Genomic DNA, 19554 nt, shown 5'->3' with positions numbered 1-19554 from the left:
TTTTATACTTTAGCTCACAAATGGGTTCATAATTCTGAAGGGCAAAATCCATGAGAGGCGATAACGAGTCATGTCTTTCTTAGCAACACACCATTTCTAACAATGTGTTTATCACCTGGCATAATTTCCAGCAGCTTCGTTTTTCCAGCCATCCTCGTTCGCATTCTAATGCTTCGGTCTCTGCGTGGAGTGGTCTCTGCTAATATTCCATTCGGCCAAAACGAGTCTCTGTAAGACATGGAGATAGAGGATATATATATATATATATATATATATATATATATATATATATATATATATATATAATTCTAGAGCCAAAAATGCCTGCATGCATAGGCTAAGACACTGATAATCCCTTCAGTTCTGAAAGCTGACTAGCTGATTTCAGGACATTATTCATTCAATAATGCCCGCAATTCCAGTTTTCAGAGCTGCTGCACTTGTCACACAGCGAGTTCTGCGGCTCTAAGGCAGGGAAGTGGAGGGGAGAGGAGGCAGACTCTTCTCCCTCTCTGCATGTGAGAGAGAGCCCAGGAGAAAGACTGTGAAGAAAGGACAGTGACTGTGAGAGGACAGAGCAAGGGTGGGAGCTGTAGCGTGTGTATATATATATGTGTGTGTTTGTGTATATATATATCTATATATATCTATACAAAAGTGTCTACATAATTTATGAGAGAAAAAAAAAAAAACATTTAGCCTATAATAGTAACAATTTACTCAGAACAGGGCATTACTGGCCAATAATGCCCTGTTCTTTGTGGATTATTACTTGAATGTCATTACATGAATGAAAATACATGTTGTGTTTAAGTCTCCAAATAACTGCCAAGGTCTCCAACACAAGATTTTTTGAGAAGAAGTTATTTCAAAGGTTTCCACCTGAAATTTTTCACATAATCTGCTACTTGATCCGGGGAAGTCATCCACTCCACATGATCAACAATTTTTCTGCAAGAAAAAGACGGAAGAGTTGTACCGTTATCACATAGCAAAATAAAAAAGAAGCAAATATTATTCAAAACCAACTTCACCCCACATTACAAAGTGCACACCAGGGTATGCGGTCCTTAACAGTTATTGAAAAGATAGTAGCACAGCCTTCATAATATATTTGTCATGGTAACACAGGATTTTCTAGCAGCAGTTCATCCAGAAACTATAACATTTACAAGACCACATACTGCTATAACTATGGGTAAAGCCAATTGGAACAATGTTATTGCAAGTTAAATGGGTAGATTCATTAATTTATCATACAGTACCGTATCATATTAAAGTGTACACTGAGTGCAATAAATAATACAAAACAAAAACATACATTTTGCTTTCTTATGTCTATCTCAAAATGTTTTGGAAGAACTTGAAGACAACTATAAAGTTTAAATCAAGCTTATATATCACATATACATTAAAAGTAACATAGATCATACATACCTATTAATTGTGTCTCCATGTGTTGCTCTAATGAGCTGTTGAAGGAGGTTTTTAATATTTCTTCTTAACCACTGATTTCTTTCCTTCAAGTCAAAGACTTCATCCATAAGAAGCAGCATAACTCTAAGAGGAATATTATCATCCACCTGCCAAATTAAGAAGGATTATTCATTTTGCATAATGTTACCCAACTGAAAATGGCTGTCTTGTGTGTAAAAATCCCAGTAAAATATTTTACCATTTATATACGACTGCTTTAACATTGTTTAGTAACTCTCAGCACTGTGAGATGGAGCAGTTCAGTGTTACTGCCTTTTCACAGGAAAACTTCGCTCAAACCTCGATATCTGCTTTTGTGACTTTCTGCAAATGACTATCTTTACCTCAATTATCGCTAAAATATATCATAAAGATCTATGAAGCAGGGGCTTGTGCCTAAAAATAAATAAATGAATGTGCAATGCTGCATACACAAAAGAAAATAATAATACCATAATTCTTTAAGTTTCTAGCACTTATGCAGCGTCGTTTCAGGCATAAAGCACACAATTCCGTGCTAATAAATTCAGTTCTCTGGCTGCCATGTGAAGTATATTGAAAAGTTAACAACTAGTAGAAACGGATAGTGAGCAATCAAAAATCTATATATAAAATACAGTATTAAAAGAGAAGATGAGAAACCACACAAAACAAAATAGAGCACCTGATCCTTTTACAGGCATGACGAACATTCCAAAGTACTTGAACACAAAGGCATTTGTCAATGTGATGGCAACATGGGTATGCCCAGGATGACAATACGGAATGCTTTGAAGTGACATATAAAAATGTAAAGTGGAGGACAGGTGCAGATTTATGACGATGACCAATCTGCATATAATCACCAGTAATCTTTAAGCCAAAAGTTCTAGTTAAAGATAAAAGATTCAGTGAACTATGAACGTTGTATTCAAAATTCTGAGAAAATACCAGATCTTCTGAAAACATCAAGAGCATGTCAGTCCCGTCTTTGTAATTTTTACAGTTTTTAGTGCCCATCAGTTTTATTTATTGGAGTGAAAAATGAATTAATGATAGCTAACTTTTAAACAAGTGGGAACTTTAATGATGTCACCACTACATTCTTTCGGATAATCATTTCATCCCATTTCCTTGCAATTAGATAACAAAAATATATTTAAACACAGAAAAATCTTTCAGGTGAAACAAATAAAAATGTGTTAAGACAAAAGTTTGAATAATGCATTTCATGAGAACTACTGTATACCCATTTAATTTGACTCTTTAGCATATGCTGCTCCAAATAGTAGGGACAGCTAAAATAATATCACAGCTGACTTGGTTAGTGCTTACAAAATAGAAAAATATTAACTTCATGAATATCTTTAATCATTAGGGGACACTTGAAATCTTAAGACAGTTTAGTACAGTCAGTCATGCATATTCTAATTTGTTTCTAAGGTACCAAAATAATCCATGGTTCATAGCATAACCTTTCTACATACATCGATGTATGAACACACATACAGTTACAATATATATTGTATATACTATATATATATATATATATATATATATATATATATATAAAAATATATATATATATATATATATATATATATATATATGTAGAGTTATCTGTGCCGTGTTAGTCGAGCTTAATAATCAAAAACGAATAGACGATACCTTGTTATAACTGCTGGAAGAAGAGATCAGTATATCTTGAAAGCTCGCACAAATAAAAGCATTTAGTTAGCCAAAGAACGGTATCGTCTATTAGTTTCTGATTATCTATATCTATATATCAAATGGAGATATTACTTTGTGCTCATTTGCATGTCTTAGACAGGTTTGCAGCCCAGCCTTTCACCTTTATCACCCAGCATACAGAGCTTCCTCTGCAGCAAGGGATTCTGGAAGTGACATGCAAATGAGCACACACTAATATCTGCTTTACTGTGGAGGGTTTTTGTCACTTTTTTTACCCACCATAACTAGATAGATAGATAATCAGAAACTAATATATAGCGCGATCCGCTACCACGCAAGCGTGATTCACGATTTATAAACATTTGTTTTATTTTTAATAACTTTAAATGCTTTATTTAATGTTTTATTGACTTATCTGGCATCTGCAGCTCTCTCCTCTCTGCTGCAGGTGTGCGGCTTTCAATTTGATTTTCGAGTGCAGAGGGGGGTCACATGACCCTTCTCTGATCAATAACAGCCCAACAGTGAATACATTTGATATAATACACATGCAGGAATCGAACCCATGACCCTTCATATGATAGTAGCAATTCTCTAGCTGCTACACCACAGGGCTGGTGTGACGAATGTGGCTCTATAAATAAACTTAACATCGCATTGTGCAGTAGATGTAAAATGTGTTTATAGAGTCAGATTCATCACACCCACCCTGTGGTATAGCAGCAAGAGAATTGTTACTAGCATATGAAGGTTCATGGGTTCAATTGCTGCATGGCATGGTATAGTTTATACATTATTATTTTAATTATAATTTATACATTATTATTTTATATAATTTATAAATTATACCATACCATGCAGGAATTGAACCCATGACCCTTCATAACGGCTACAATCGATACCTTGTCTTCGGTTTAACCCATCAGCAGCAGCAGGTGGTTCCTATGCAGAGTCTTCTCTGTCCCATCTCCCGTTTCGGGTTTTACTTTATATACATCAGTCCTTTTAGTGTTTCTATTTCTACAAAGGGCCCCAGCTTCCAGCGGTTTGCGATTTTATGTTTACAGGTATGCTCAGATTTCAGTTAAGCACTGTCATGCATTTATAACACTTGGCCATGCACTTGTGTGTCATACCGGCCCTTGTTCTGTCGATTGTACCAGCTGAAGTGGTGGTTAGCTTATATGCATCTTGTAGCTGTTCCTTAAGTTTCTGCACATATCGTAGGTAGGTGGTAGGTGACGTGCCATCTGCAGCCACTCCAAAACATAGATTGATTGGTAATCTGGCTTCTCATCTAAACATCAAGTAGTAGGGTGAGTAACCCGTGGAGTCATTCCGAGTACAATTATATGCATGCACCAGGTGGTGTATGTGCTGGCTCCACTGTTCTTTCCCCATGGTATTTAAAGGGCCCCCAATTTTCAAAAGGGTCCTGTTAAACCTCTCCAGCTGAGGGTCATCTCACCTTGAGGGGGTAAGGGCATTGTTGGGAATTTCTTTATTTCACAAAGGCTTAACAGCTCTTTGATAAAGACGACTTTCAAAATCCCATCCTTGATCAAAATGTATCCTAGCTAGCAATCCATGATGAACAAATACTCGTCCCAGAGCACTTTAGCGACGGTAATGGCTCACTGGTCTTTGGCCATGAATGCTTGGACGTACCTAGTGAAGTGACCACTAGAGTACTATTAGTATTCTTTGTGTCCGGCTCTAATGATAAGAGATCCGTGCAGACCAAAACCAATGGCCCACTGTTGGTGATATTCATTATGGGTGTCGCTCTTGTCAGCAGAGTTTTTCTAGGCACACATATCCCACAGTTCTTTCAGTACTCTTCAATATCACAGGCCATTTTGAGGCCAATAGAACCAGTCTTTCAAAAACCCTAGTGTCTTTTCAGTGCCCAGATGGCCATGACTGTCAAGGAGAGAACGAGTCCCACTTGCCTATACTGCGGGAGAGCACCAACTGCTTAGTCACTATAAGTTGGAACTTTTTTTGCAACCCAAAACATTACCTCACTTGATTACTAGACTAGGCTATTCTCTCAACAACAGTCGGCTCTTGGGGTGTGTTCCTGTGAGTTCCAGCCAACTTGATTTCTCAAGGCTAGCCAAACTTCTTTCAGGCCTGGGTCTGCCTGTTGAGCTTGCTGAAGATCTTGCCGACTTAACAGAGGCTGCTGTTAACTCCGCAGGGTGTGAATACACCAGAGGCACAGCTATGGGGGAGATTCCCATACTGTCAGCCACTCTATTCAAGTTCACTGTCGTAACCCATCTGGGGGTCTCGATCTGTTTACATGGGGCACATACCACCTCAGCATCAATATTTTGCAATCCGGGTCTGTACAGTACTTCCGGCTGAAAATGTATGTGGCCAATATAGCAAGCCACCGGTGGCCCGTGGCATCCAATTTAGCTGATAAGATATAGGTCAGGGGGTTGTTATCCGTGTGCACCACAAATGTTGCTCCATAGAGATAGTAATGTAGTTTATAAACTCTTGCCCACGTCAAGGCTAAGAATTCGACCTCGTGCACAGGGTAGTTCTTCTCGTAGGGCGTCCCCAACTAACGAATGCTACCGACTTAAGCCCCTCAGGATGCTCCTGATTCAACACTGCCTCCAACCCTTCCAGGCTTGCATGCACATGTAGTATATAAGGCTTTTGTGGGTTAGCAAACACCAGTACTGGTGCGTTAGTGAGATAGTCTTTGATAGTTTTGAAAGCCTCCTTGCACTTGGGAGTCCACCAGTTTCCAAAAGGCTAATTCATCTTGAAATAGTCCGTATTAGTGGCACCGGCTGTCATACTGTGTTAAAGGCTGCACTACAGTCGAGAAATTATTTATAAAGCATCTGTAGTATCCACAAAATTCTAAAAAGGATTGAAGCTCCATCAGTTCTCGAGGCCTGGACCAGGATGTGATGACCTCTAATTTAGAGGGGTCTGTAGCCGCCCCTTCTACAGACACGATGTGCCCCACATATATGACAGAAGTTCAGCAGAAATAACACATCCAAGGACAATTTAACACCCACTCACTTAATCTGTCCAACACCTTCATTAGCTGGGCCTCGTGTTCTTCTAATGTATTTCCAAAAACTATGAGGTCCTCCAGATAGACTAGCACCTCGAGCAGGTTTATATCACCCACAACACGTTCCATTAGTCTCTGAAACGTGGCTGGGGCCCCTGCCACTCCTGGGTGCAGGCGCTCAAATTGATAGAACCCCAATAGGCATATGAAATCAGTCTTCTCTTTGTCTCGTTTGTACATGGAAATCTGATAGTACATACTACGGAGGTCCAGAACCAAAAAACATTTGCGATGAGACAATCTAAGGCATCTTCTCTGCGGACATGGCATATTTATCTGGCGTGGTCCTCTAATTCAATGTGCGGCAATCAATACACATTCTCACTGCCCTGCTTTTCTTCCAGGCCACCATAATGGGGGATGCGAAGTGGCTGCGGGATTCTGAGATTATACCGACCCCCATCAATTCTTGTATAGGTCGTCTCACATCCTTTATATCAGCTGGAGCCAATCTTCAGAACCTTTCCAGGAAAGGGTGAGTGTCATGGAGTCGAATCTGGTGCTCTACCCTTGTTGCTTTCATATATCCCACTCGTGTGTGAAGAAAACATCAGGCACTCAAACCATCTTTCCTGTAGACGTTTCTTCCAGTGTTCTGGAGGAGTACTGGACGAGACTAATGTTTTTTTATCCCAGCTGTTCTGTTCGTCGTAGCTGGATACATCACTTTGGTGCTATATAGGTGGTCCACCACCGTGCCTCTGCGCCCTAACGCATCATGGACGGTCTCTTTAATCACTTATACCCTTATTGTCTCCACCTTTTCTGTGGGTACTGATAATACTCCACTCTTCACCAGCAGTCCTCCAGGATATCCTCCCTGGGGGTACAGTCAATCATGAGGGTGTACCCTTCTATATTCCTTAGAAGTGTCACTTAAATGTATCTTCTGTATACTGCTGGGGGGCACACGGACAGAGTTTGGGCCCATCCAGATGACCTCCCCAAAGGCCCCTCATTCTGAGCTATATTCTTCTTCTCAATCCATTGGTAGGCTTTTAAACATAAGGGATGAATGGTCAGTGTCCGTCCATAATCGCTGCCGTCTACAGTTTGGCACCACTGGGTTAGTTGCCCAAATTTTAGCATTTGTCCCAATTATGGCTTCAGTTTCTTCTTTACTGCAGACTTCTGGGCATATGAGGGCAATCACCTCAAATTTCCTGACATACCGGTTACCACTTGGAATAGAATTCTAACTTCACCACTACATACCCCAGATAGTGGTAGCTGGCATTACTTAGGGTCCACACGACCAAGCCCTCCAGAGGTTACAGTGGCAGATGTTTAAGGTATCGATCGTACCAGAGTTTGAAGATGATGGATACCAGAGACCCACTATCCAAGAGGACATTCTTTGTTTGCCACTCTATCTTCACTTGCACCGGCGCCAACTGTCCCAGAAGTCCTCGAGGCATATGAGAAGCATTAAGGTCTCCTGCTGGTGCTGTTCGAACTGAACCTTTCTGCACTCAAGGACCAGTATGTTCCTTTACTTGATCTCGAGGCAGTACCCCCAGTTAGAGCGGGAGTGAATTAACTGCTTAGCTACCTGAGGTAGATTATCTTGACTTCGGCAATGGCTGGCATAGTGGCCTCCTTCTCCACATCTGTAGCATAAGTCTGATCCTCCATTTTTTTTCTCACCATTCCCCAAAGGTTTCCTTCCCCATTTTGTATTTGACCCCTACGTGGTGGCCACCTTGTATCTTCCCCAGAGCTTCTCCAGAGAGTTCTCACTAGGCATATCTTCCATTGCATGGCAGTCATTAATTCTGGTATTCCTCCGTATAGTTCACTTGCCTTGTCCGTCCTCGCTCATTCCTTACTCGGGCTACCGAGGCTCGCGCCTCGTGGCGGCCCCTTTTCTGTGGGCCCAGAACCTGCAGTGCCATCTCCTGATCCCCACTGACTACTGGCGGCCGAGCCACTAATGGGGCATAGTGCCATCTGTTTTTCCTCATGTTTTATTTCTCGCAGTAGTTCTAGAAACTTGGGAGACTGTTCTCAGAGTCGTCGGTAGAGGGACATTAAATCGCCGGGTGGCACTCCCCGAATTAGCAGTTCTACTCAGTCAGGTGCAAAACCATTACTCCTCACTAATTTCAACAGAGCTACCTGGATTCTATGCATGAATTCAGATAGTTTTTCATCCTCTTGCTGATGCATTCCCCTGAAGCGAAAAATATGATTCCTATCCAGTGGTACCAAATGTATTTTCCAATGTCAGTAGGTACTCACTAAGGGTGCTAGCTTCATTTCCTTCCCTAATTGCTCTAACTATGGCTAACACGAGCCCCTTCAGACTTTCCGTGATACGGACCTTCTCGTCATGATGGCCTGTTCTATCCAACTCTCAAAGTCGTCCTCATTGACAGGTGATGGGCTTTCCCCAAAGAATATCTGTAACTCCTATAATAGTTACCCCCAGTCAGGATTGCATGGATTTCTCCACTAACTGTCCCATGGCAGTGATGAGGGCATCGGGAGAAGTAGAGGCAGTGAATGCAGAGGATGTAGGGAATTTGTCCATGGCGGCTCCCTCCTTAGCTAGAAACTCCCTAACCTCATCTACAACTGTGTGATTTACAACATCGCTAGGGTCAGCTGCAGGTTTACATCCCACATATCATGGTCCCTCCCCACAATACTGTTTGGCACATTAGCAGGATCAATATCATTATTACACATACACAATATATATGCAGTCTTAGTATTGTGTAACATAAATTCCCCTGTACTTGAGTTTGCCTCCACAGGGGATTCATCCCATCACTCCATTAATACTTGCATCATCAGTCATATCTTGGTCTGTTAGGCGTTAATACTGTACAGGCCTTCCCGCGCACACCACTCACTTAAAATGGCTGCCGTCAAAGTGGGCATAGGGCAAGGGCGTCCAGCGACCATTGTAGCTGTACCTGCTTTTGGCCGTACAAATGGGAAAACTTAGAGTGTTACCCCAATTAAACATATATGAAAACAGCTCCTCCAATGTAACCCCTCTATATTCCTGTTTCTCGGACTGTACGCCTGGTGCTGAGGTGGTGGTTTGATTCCTTCTGCCTATGATAAATAACACCCGTGCGTAGAGCAAACAAAGGGATACAACACTGTTATATAACCGATAGAGAGATAGATATATATCTATATATATATATAGATATATATATATCTATATATATATATAGATATATATATATCTCTATATAGATATAGATATATAAATAAAACGGTTAACCCCCACATCTTAATACACCATAGCCTATAATATACAGTATACTATCTCTAACTGTGCATGCAATGTCTTGTATATAATGTATACCCTATTCACTTATGTAACCATGTATTATTTGTCATCTTAACTCTATGCCCAGGACATACTTGAAAACGAGAGGTGACTCAATGTATTACCTCCAGTAAAACATGTTATAAATAATCACAATACCTTCTCATTACAGGTCACATACAGGTCTGTACTTCACGTTTATTTTGATACCCGTTTCCTATGACCATTGGGGTATCCCCTCCGTCGGCTGTCTCTCCTCCGTACAGCTCTCGATCTCCGTTAATGTGCTATCTGGCTCTTTTGGCTGCTCTCTGTCCTCTCAGCAACTGCGATCTCACTCAAGCGGGACACGTGCCGGTCCCGTCACACAGGTTGCTCTCGATCGAGTTAGACTCCTTCAGATCTGCCTCCAACTGTCATGGCTGCCCATTTTAACAACTGCTCTCCCTCCAAGTCCTTCCTTCACCAGCCTCCCTACTGGCTCCTCATAGTCACATGTCCATAGGAGAGGAACCTACTAGGGGGCAGTGTGCATGTATTACCTGCCATACACAGGGAGTTTTTTTTATAGCTGATTTAATAAAATAAAAAAATAAAAATAAAATTCACCAGAATTTGATCCCTGACGAAGAAACCCATCAATTGGAGTTTCGAAACGCATAGGAAGGTTTGTGGCCATCCAGGGACACCGTAGCTGTGCTTACCAGGCGGTGACGTCAGCGGAGGAGACGTTTGGAAGAAACTCTGTTGGCAACGAGACCACGAGAATTGCAGGAGACCTCCTTGCACGAACAGACGTTCTGCACCCCACGGCTAACGTTTTTTCCTGGCAAAAGACCCCGAACCATTGCACATGTCCTACTCATGGACGGTAAGTAGGATTTCAGTTTTTACCAACGGCGGAGCAACATAGCTTCCTTAAGCACAAGCGCTTGGGAGCTTTTCTCATTTACTCAGCAGGAGATTGATCAACTGTTTATTAGCATATATCATGTTTTACTCCAATTGTAGTAACAATTGTTTTAACCAATAAATGCTCTTTATACCTTATCCATTACATTATCAAGAAAACCATTGCACAAGACTTTATTCCGTTTCCAATCCTCAGCGCCATAGGAGGTTATTCTACACAATCTTCTCATCTGGTTGGAAGATACCGGACCAACTTCCCAGGCAGCTTAAGGACTACCTCCATCAGAGACTGTATCACAGGTTTTGTTCTACTGTTTGTATCACTGTATAATATTGTTCACACAAGCGTTAAATTGCACTTTTTTTTCACCACTTTACATTTTTTTTATAGCTGATTTAATAAAAAATAAAAATAAAATTCACCAGAACAAGCCCAGTCTCCACCAGCTATGCTCTTCCAGCCAAGATTGCAAGCATATTTGGAAACCTGTCAACTAAAATGTAGGTCTCATTTTTAATACAGAAGACAGCCTGGCCCTCCGGATTGTCTTCCTTACAAAAATATAGACATTATAAACAAACAAGCACAAGGAGTGGGGATTGCACATTAATAAAAAAAAGGCTTTACATGTACTTTTCAATCCTGCCTGAATTACAGAGAACTTTTTTTTTTTAAAGTCAATGGTTTAAACATTTCATATGATATATTGAAATTATTTATCTGTATGGAACCAAATGTTAAAACTTACATTGTCATCCAGTTGTGCTGCTACACGACAGTGTTCGGGATCTGCATCAACTTTCGGTAGGAGGGGTGGAACCTTAGCCAAAAAGCACATAAATGATACAAAATTTAATATAGTCATTCAAACCAAATTAATCTAATAATTTATGGGAAATGAGTTATTGTGAATAATAAGGAAACATGCTCTGTGATGGTAGCAAAGTGCTTACTAATCCTCACCACTCCATGATTAACCAGTAACAGGAAGAAGGACTATAAACATACACATCTTCCTTTATGAATTATAGTCTGGCCAGGGAAACCACCTGCTACTGTATTAGATCAATGAAAAATGGAACACACAAAATTCCCAAGTGCTGAAGCTACAAGTTCAAAGAGCTCAAGGAATGACTACAAATCTGTCATCGCATACCCCGTTATGTTATTGCCTATTAGTAGGCATACTTACAAATGTAAAATAGTAATAACATTGTAAGAAAAGATCCTGCTACTGTATGCCCAATGTTGTAGCAAGAATCATTAGCCAAACTCCAAATTCTTCACTGGAAGCTATAATTTCATTTATATCCTTAAACTCCCCAATCTAAATGCACCACCAAACATACTTATTTTTTTACTACCTGCTCTGTGGCATGTACTGCACTGGTAACATCAAAGCAGTAGTTGATATTGGTCATTATTTACATTTGACACCCACTGTTCTGATGGGAATAAAAGTATGCACAACATACTTCATAACTATTAAATACATCTAATATCTGCTATTTCCACGGTAGATAGAATTCGTATCATACACTTGAGAATACCAGAGCGCTCAAACATAAAAAGCAGTCACAAATGAACATTTCAGATTTTCTCCGATTTCCCCAAATCCCAAAAAGTTTGGCAAAATGTAGCAAAAACATTGATACTTAAAAGGTGCAATACCACTTAGCCAGCAAACAACATTTTTGTAAATAATTTACAAATCTAATTTTCTAGCCCCAAGGTAATCAAACCCCGCCCAAGTCTTCATGTTTACAAAGTAACTTTAAACAATCTACAAATACTTCTTCTAGGTGTCAGATATGGGTAAAAAGGCATCATCCCAGATGAACCCCTTGCATGTCACTGGCATTAGTTCACTTTGGTCCTAGAAAGGATCACGCCGTGAAAATACATTACCTTAAAAATTGACTGCTTGATATCTTGTCCTAGTTTTTCTGACATTTTACCCATGTTGTCAGACATTTTTGTCACTCCCTCAGCCAAGCTATCAGGGATTGCCTTAACTGCATTGGAAACATTCCTCATGGAGTTGCGGAGAGGGTTCACAAATGTGTCCATCTAAAAATCACACAAAGTCAGTTCTTTGTATCAATGATTCCACTTTATGAAAACAATAATTGTTGCTTATACAGTACCAGAATCTTATTATGTGAACAAACAACAAATATACAGTACAGAGTTCACGCCTAGTGCTGCACAAGAATAAAAACAATTCTTCCATGGTTATTCTTGGGAAAGTAGTAATCATTTGCAATTTGTTAATCATATAATTATTTTCTAGTCACTGTATAAAAAATAAAGATGTAAAGATGTAATGTGTGGTAGTTAACAAAAAACAACAACATTTTGTATATAACAATCTAAATGATTTTCTATAAAAAATGTATTCATACTTAGAACAGTAATCTCTCCTTCCCCATTAAAAAAAAAAAAAAAACTCCATTTATCTGGAGGGTCCCAAGGTGCTCCGAGCTCAGGGGGACGAACTAGTTGCAGGAAAATTAGATTTACATTTTTTTCTGGTTAGTGCAAAAAAAAAAAAAAAATACAAATATGGCTGCCAGTGTCACCAATGGAAATTCTGTCTATTGACCACCTAAGTATTATTTTCTGGGTGATTGAAACTCTACTTTTCCAGAGCTTGGGGCATCGAGGTTGAGCTCCACAGGACTCCAGGATCAATGAGGGCAACTCCCCCCCTCCGCCCCCCAAATAATATATTATACACAAGATTAAGGAACCAGGCACTTTCAGGTTTTGTATTCCCCAAAACATGGTTTATTAAAGGTGATTAACATTTCTGTACAACCTCAGACCTTTATCAAGACAAACCTAAAGTACAGTGAACCTATATGCCTTCTGCTGACTGTTTGCTAGACAACTAGACACCTACATGTGAAAAGTGAGACAGACCAGATTAGGAGTGAAGAACATAACAGCAAAAAGAAGACATACTGTACTATCAACCAACATAACCTTAAATAGAGCACAGTTCTAGTTATGTGTATCCACTATTAAAGTAACAGATGCAACAACAAAACAAGATGGCTCATACACATGACCTCAAGAAAATCCTCATCAATAACAGCATCTGAATTATGTTGATACTGGAGAATCTCAAATAAGTTCCTCAAAGAATACTAATAAAATTGCAAGCAAACGTTCACAATTAAATATTGTGGCCCATTGCTCAGAAGTGTTGATGATCTTCACTGGACAGTACCATAATAGGAGTCATTTCTGCTGATGGGACTCTAGTATGGACACCTCAGTTCTCTTCAGACCGCAGATCCTACTAGACATCGTGACAGTTATGAAACTGTTGAACCCCTCATCGTTGTCATTTATCAATCCGCTTGGATTAAGCACCACTACTTTTTAACTCTTGCCTCTATGAAATTGCACACAAAATACACTTATTGAGTTCATGACACACATTGCTGGTTACATTTTGTTTGTACATTTTGCCACGCAGCGCTGCCTTCATTATTTGTCAGAGCTGACTCTTCGATTCATGATCCATTCCTCCATAAGTGGTATTAATTCTACCTACTTAATTAACTGCTGATGTATATAATGTCATTGCAACATTGAGTTCATTTTTACTTTTAGAGTTAATTATGCACATTCACTTGTAACTTTATTGGTATTATTTTGAAGAATTTATTTGAGAAGCTCCAGTCTCGATACAAATCTCAGACCCTGTTATTGATTAGGATTTTCTATCATGTGTGTATGAGCTATTTAGATAGGTTCTTGTATTTTGTTATATTAATAGGGGATAAATATCATTAGAACTTTGCTCAATTAAGGTTATGTGTTTTGATAGAATGTTTTGTTGTTGCTTTTACATCATGTGTTTTTTTTCCCCTCCAAATGTTGGTACCTGGTTGCCTAGTAAACACAGCCAGTGGTGATTCTGCTCCAGAAGTGGCGGTCACGTGTTTGTGTGTATGTATGTATGTATATAAAACAATTATTTTTTATTTGAGGACCAATTTTACCTTCATATTTGTGGAACGGCCATGGGTACCAGGTTCGCCCCAGCTATGCTAACCTATTCATGGGTTATTGGGAGGATACCCATGTGTGGTCCTCAAGCAGGCTGGGTACGTGCCTGTGCCTGGCGTTCTATAGTCGTTTCTTGCATGATATTATTTGGGATGGTGAACAGGGGACCCTTACATACATCTTTCAATGATAATGAAATGGGGCTTCGATTCACCTTTAATATTTCCTTCTCATCTATCATTTTTCTAGATCTTGAATTGTCGGGTGACAGTGACCTTGGGATCAAGACAGATACACACTTTAAACCGGTATCAGTTAACAGTTACCTCCATGTATCTAGCAATCATCATAGGAAATGGCTGTACAATATACCATTAAGTCAGTTCAATAGATTGCGGAGGAACTGTTCTTATGATGCCGATTTTTTGAGGCAATCACAGATTCTTATCATCAAATTTATTGCAAAGGGATACAATAGGAATACCACCATGGGGTACTTTCGGTCTGTTAGACTCAAGGATAGGGAAAAATCTTTTGGCCAAATTCCAAGGCCAAACAGAATACCAATAGTGATGCAATTTCTAGCTTATCTAAATGTAACTCTGATAATTGAGATGGGCAAGCATCAAGGATCTCTCAAGTTTGTGACTAAATATAACCAATCACCACATTCTATTCGAACAAATGTTGAATCAACATTGGAAGATCCTCCTACAGTATGTCACCCCCTTTTGAATTTCCATTCACCCACTACGGCACCTTTGGTTTTAAGGAAAGCGAGAAGCATTAAGAATATTTTGGCGCCTAGCAATATCAACAAGCATAACATTTCTATTTCTCCTTACCAACTGGGCAATTTTTGTTGTGGCAGGACTAGATGTCTTACATGTAAATATTTGGTTATTGATACCCATTTTTGCTCCCATACCACAGGCGAGCATTTAAAAACCAAAGGACATATCAATTGTCTGAGTATTTACATTGCATATATAATTTTTTGTGCATGTAGCCCACAATATGTAGGTCACACCACGTGCTCTCAGCAGCAGGTAGTTAGAACACTGGCGGAATATTCTCACGGGCAACTCCAATCATAGTGTCTCTAGACATTTCCTGCAATATAACAACAAAGATCCTGATAGTCCTAGGGTTATGGGTATTGAACATGTCCCCTTCCTTTCTCCTGGGGGGGTTGGTGGGGGGGGGGGATCCTTTCAGAACCATTTCTAGAAGAGAGACTTTTTGGATATTCAGACTTGATACCATTTTCCCCCCAAGTGGTTAAATGAGTGACTTGATAAACCGATGTACAGCTAACCACATCTTCCACTTGATGGGGTATCTCTCTCTTTTTTTTTTTTTTTAGTTTTTGGCAGAATTAATCGGCGTCTTTTTTTTATAGACAATTATTTTTTCTCATTTTATTTTTTTTCAGTTATCTCCATTCAGTTCACTTGTTATTATCATTAAAATCCTCCACATCAATTCCTCTTTACATATACGTTATAATGTTCACATTTATTTTTTATTATATGATTATCAGCTGATATGTCTTTTTTTTATCATTATCAGAATTTTTTATTCAATATATCATCAATCTCCCTTTCCTATACAGGCATACCCCGCTTTAACATATGCAATGGGACCGGAGCATGTATGTAAAGTGAAAATGTACTTAAAGTGAAGCACTACCTTTTTTCCCACTTTACAATGCATGTACTCTACTGCAAACATCATATATGTGCATAACTGATGTAAATAATGCATTTGTAACCAAAATAAATACAGTAGGCTTTATTCAAATAAAATTAATGGGAGCAAGCAAGGAGGTGAGAGGCGCGCACGCGGGTCAGTACTGTATAGCAGCTCTCTCTCTCACTCAGTCAGTCTCTCTGTATCTCTCTCTCACTCTCTCTCTCACTCACTCAGTCTCTCTCTCACTCACTCAGTCTCTCTCTCACTCACTCAGTCTCTCTCTCACTCACTCAGTCTCTCTCTCACTCTCTCTCTCTCACTCTCTCTCTCTCTCTCTCACTCACTCAGTCTCTCTCTCACTCACTCTCTCTCTCACTCACTCTCTCTCTCACTCAGTCTCTCTATCTCACTTAGTCTCTCTCTCTCACTCAGTCACGCACTCAATCACACACACACTCAGTCACACAGAGTCACACAGAGTCACACATTGTCACTCAGTCACACACAGTCACACACAGTCACTCAGTCACACACAGTCACTCAGTCACACACAGTCACTCAGTCACACACAGTCACTCAGTCACACAGTCACTCAGTCACACACAGTCACTCAGTCACACGCAGTCACTCAGTCACACGCAGTCACTCAGTCACACTCAGTCACACAGTCACACACAGTCACACAGTCACACACAGTCACACAGTCACACTCAGTCACACACAGTCACACTCAGTCACACTCAGTCACACTCAGTCACACTCAGTCACACTCAGTCACACACTGACACTCAGACACACACACACACTGACACTCAGACACACACACTGACACTCAGACACACACACACACACACACACACACACACACACACACACACACACACACACACACACACACACACACACACACACACACACACACACACACCCACACACACACACACACAGTCACTCAGTCACACACACAGTCACTCAGTCACACACACACACACACACACCCACACTGTCACTCACTCAGTGACACACACACACACACACACACACACACACACACACACACACACACACACACACACACACACACGCAAAGATTGCAGCAGAAGATCTTCTCCTTCCCCTCACTGTAGTCCGTAATAGTCCGTAATTCACACCACATGCAAAGCTTTGCAGAGCTCTGAGGAGGGAGGAGGGGGGAGAAGGAGGAGAGCGGAGGAAGCAGAGTCACGGGCGGAATCACTGATTTAGCTGCTGCTTTATGAAGCGTAAGTGCAGGGGGAACGGAGACAGATGGGAGGGGGAACGGAGACAGATGGGAGGGCAGAGGGAACAGAGAGATCGAGCGCACCATAATGAAGACAAGCATGAAGGCGGTTGCAGGAGTGTTGAGGTGCGCACGCCGCCCCCTGGTGTCCGTACTCGCGAAGCACGTGTACGTACATAGGGGGTATGGTGCAACTAAAAATAAATGTACGTACTTGTGAGTGTACGTAAAGCGGGTGTACGTAAAACGGGGTATGCCTGTATGTACATATATGATTGTATTTTTGTGCACTATGTTTTAACTTTATATGCATTTTAACCATTCTATTGTCATGAAACTTGTGCATGTCTTTTTCTAATACATTCATTTGATGGGTTAATAACAAGGGGATTTTCAATTGAGGGTTTAGTCAGTCCTTCCCACTTCTGCACTCCATCAGAACCTTCATTGGTTGATATTTTGTGGGATGTGTGCGTATGTGTATATATATATGGAAGAATGACCTAGGCGCAAATGAAAGAACAAGGGAGGGGGAGGAGAAAAAAAACATAGGGTAGTATGTCTAATCAAACGTCACAAACAGATGGTGAGAGATACTCACCCTTAGGAGGTAAATATAAGCCTTTATCCACACAATTGGGATCTGGAACTCTGCAGTTTACTCGAATAAAGATGTCAGTTATTTTCTTTCTTGCTTGAATTTAGATCTCTGATGAATACCATATCATGAGGATAGAGAGGGAACATATATAGTGCAACACAGTTTTATTAAAAAAACTCATAAATAACACAAGATTAAAATACTCACATTCTGTAAGTGTAAAAATGGGCAGTTGGAGAGATTTTAACCAAACGGAGTCTCTCACATTCAGTTTGTACCCCGACCCGCTGATGTCCAATATTATAGACCTGATTTAGAGTCCTTTCCACACCGTTCTACTCCGTGTACCGGCGTCTGACCACCGCACACTTCCGCGTCACGGGCTCTGTTCCAAGTCTCCAGAGATTTCGCCAACTCCGCTCACTTGCTGAGGTGCTGATCTCATCCAAGGGAACTCCTCAGCTGGGTCTCTCTTCACGTCTCGCACTGTGTCGCAGCCAACAGTAATCACCCAACGTTTCACCAGATACGGCTTCTTCAGGAGTACAGATTACTGTTGGCGGCAACACAGTGAGAGGCGAGACGTGGAGAGAGACCCAGCTGAGGAGTACCCTTTGATGAGATCAGCTTCTCAGCGAGTGAGGGGAGTTGGCGAAATCTTGCGAGACTTGGAGAAGAGCACGTGACGCAGAAGTGTGCGGTGGTCAGACGCCGGTACACGGAGCAGAACGTTGTGGATAGGACTTTAAATCAGGCCTATAATATTGGACATCAGCGGGTCGGGGCACAAACTGAATGTGAGAGACTCAGTTTAGTTAAAATCTCTCCAACTGCCCGTTTTTACACTTAGAGTGTGAGTATTTTATTCTTGTGTTTTTTATGAGTTTTTTTTTACTAAAACTGTGTTGCACTATATATGTTCCGTCTCTATCCTCATGATATGGTATTCATCAGAGATCTAAATTCAAGCAAGAAAGAAAACAACTGCCATCTTTATTCGAGTTAACTGCAGAGTTCCAGATCCCAATTGTGTGGATAAAGGCTTATATTAACCTCCTACGGGTGAGTGTATCTCTCACAATCTGTTTGTGACGTTTGATTAGACATACTACCCTATGTTTTTTCTCCTCCCCCTCCCTTGTTCTCTAATTTGCGCCTAGGTCATTCTTCCATATGCTTTTCTACTCGGCACTTTGTGGGGTTGTGGACCTTGTTGGCTGCATTTGTTTTAGGGACAGGTAATTTTGGGTGCACCTCCCCTTTATTTAATTTTATTGGTTGATGCCATTGACACTGTATACACTGTGGTTATATGCACAATAGGTAATTTTCACTTAGCACTTAAAGTTCTTTTTTCATGTGTATATATCTATGTATATAACCAACCCCACACTGAGGAGACCCATTAGGTCGAAACTGTCTGTGGGTGGGTTTGCTGGCTATGCATCTTAACCCTGTCTGTGCTCAAAGCTGTGATGACCATGCAGCAAGCTTAAGCCTATAGGGAACCAAGCAT

At 40.6% G+C, this 19554-nt stretch overlaps 1 protein-coding gene across 9 annotated transcripts in view; it reads right to left on the bottom strand.

The window, feature by feature from the left end:
* SNX13 (sorting nexin 13) overlaps positions 1-19554 on the bottom strand; it is a 148289-nt gene that overhangs the window by 3709 nt on the left and 125026 nt on the right. For 8 of the 9 annotated variants that reach the window (XM_075587191.1, XM_075587197.1, XM_075587189.1 and 5 more), the window contains 5 exons: positions 12367-12528; positions 11207-11278; positions 1438-1583; positions 883-951; positions 116-228 (listed from right to left, as the gene is read on the bottom strand). In XM_075587191.1, the coding sequence (XP_075443306.1) occupies positions 116-228; positions 883-951; positions 1438-1583; positions 11207-11278; positions 12367-12528 (562 nt within the window). Of the gene's footprint in view, positions 1-115; positions 229-882; positions 952-1437; positions 1584-11206; positions 11279-12366; positions 12529-14695; positions 14757-19554 lie in introns of those variants that run through there. The other variant, XM_075587198.1, reaches the window with a different exon arrangement.

Source organism: Ascaphus truei, chromosome 2, assembly GCF_040206685.1.
Source record: "Ascaphus truei isolate aAscTru1 chromosome 2, aAscTru1.hap1, whole genome shotgun sequence".
NCBI lineage: Eukaryota > Metazoa > Chordata > Amphibia > Anura > Ascaphidae > Ascaphus > Ascaphus truei.
The sequence above is the reverse complement of the archived record's forward strand: the minus strand, read 5'-3'. Positions and strand labels throughout refer to the sequence as shown.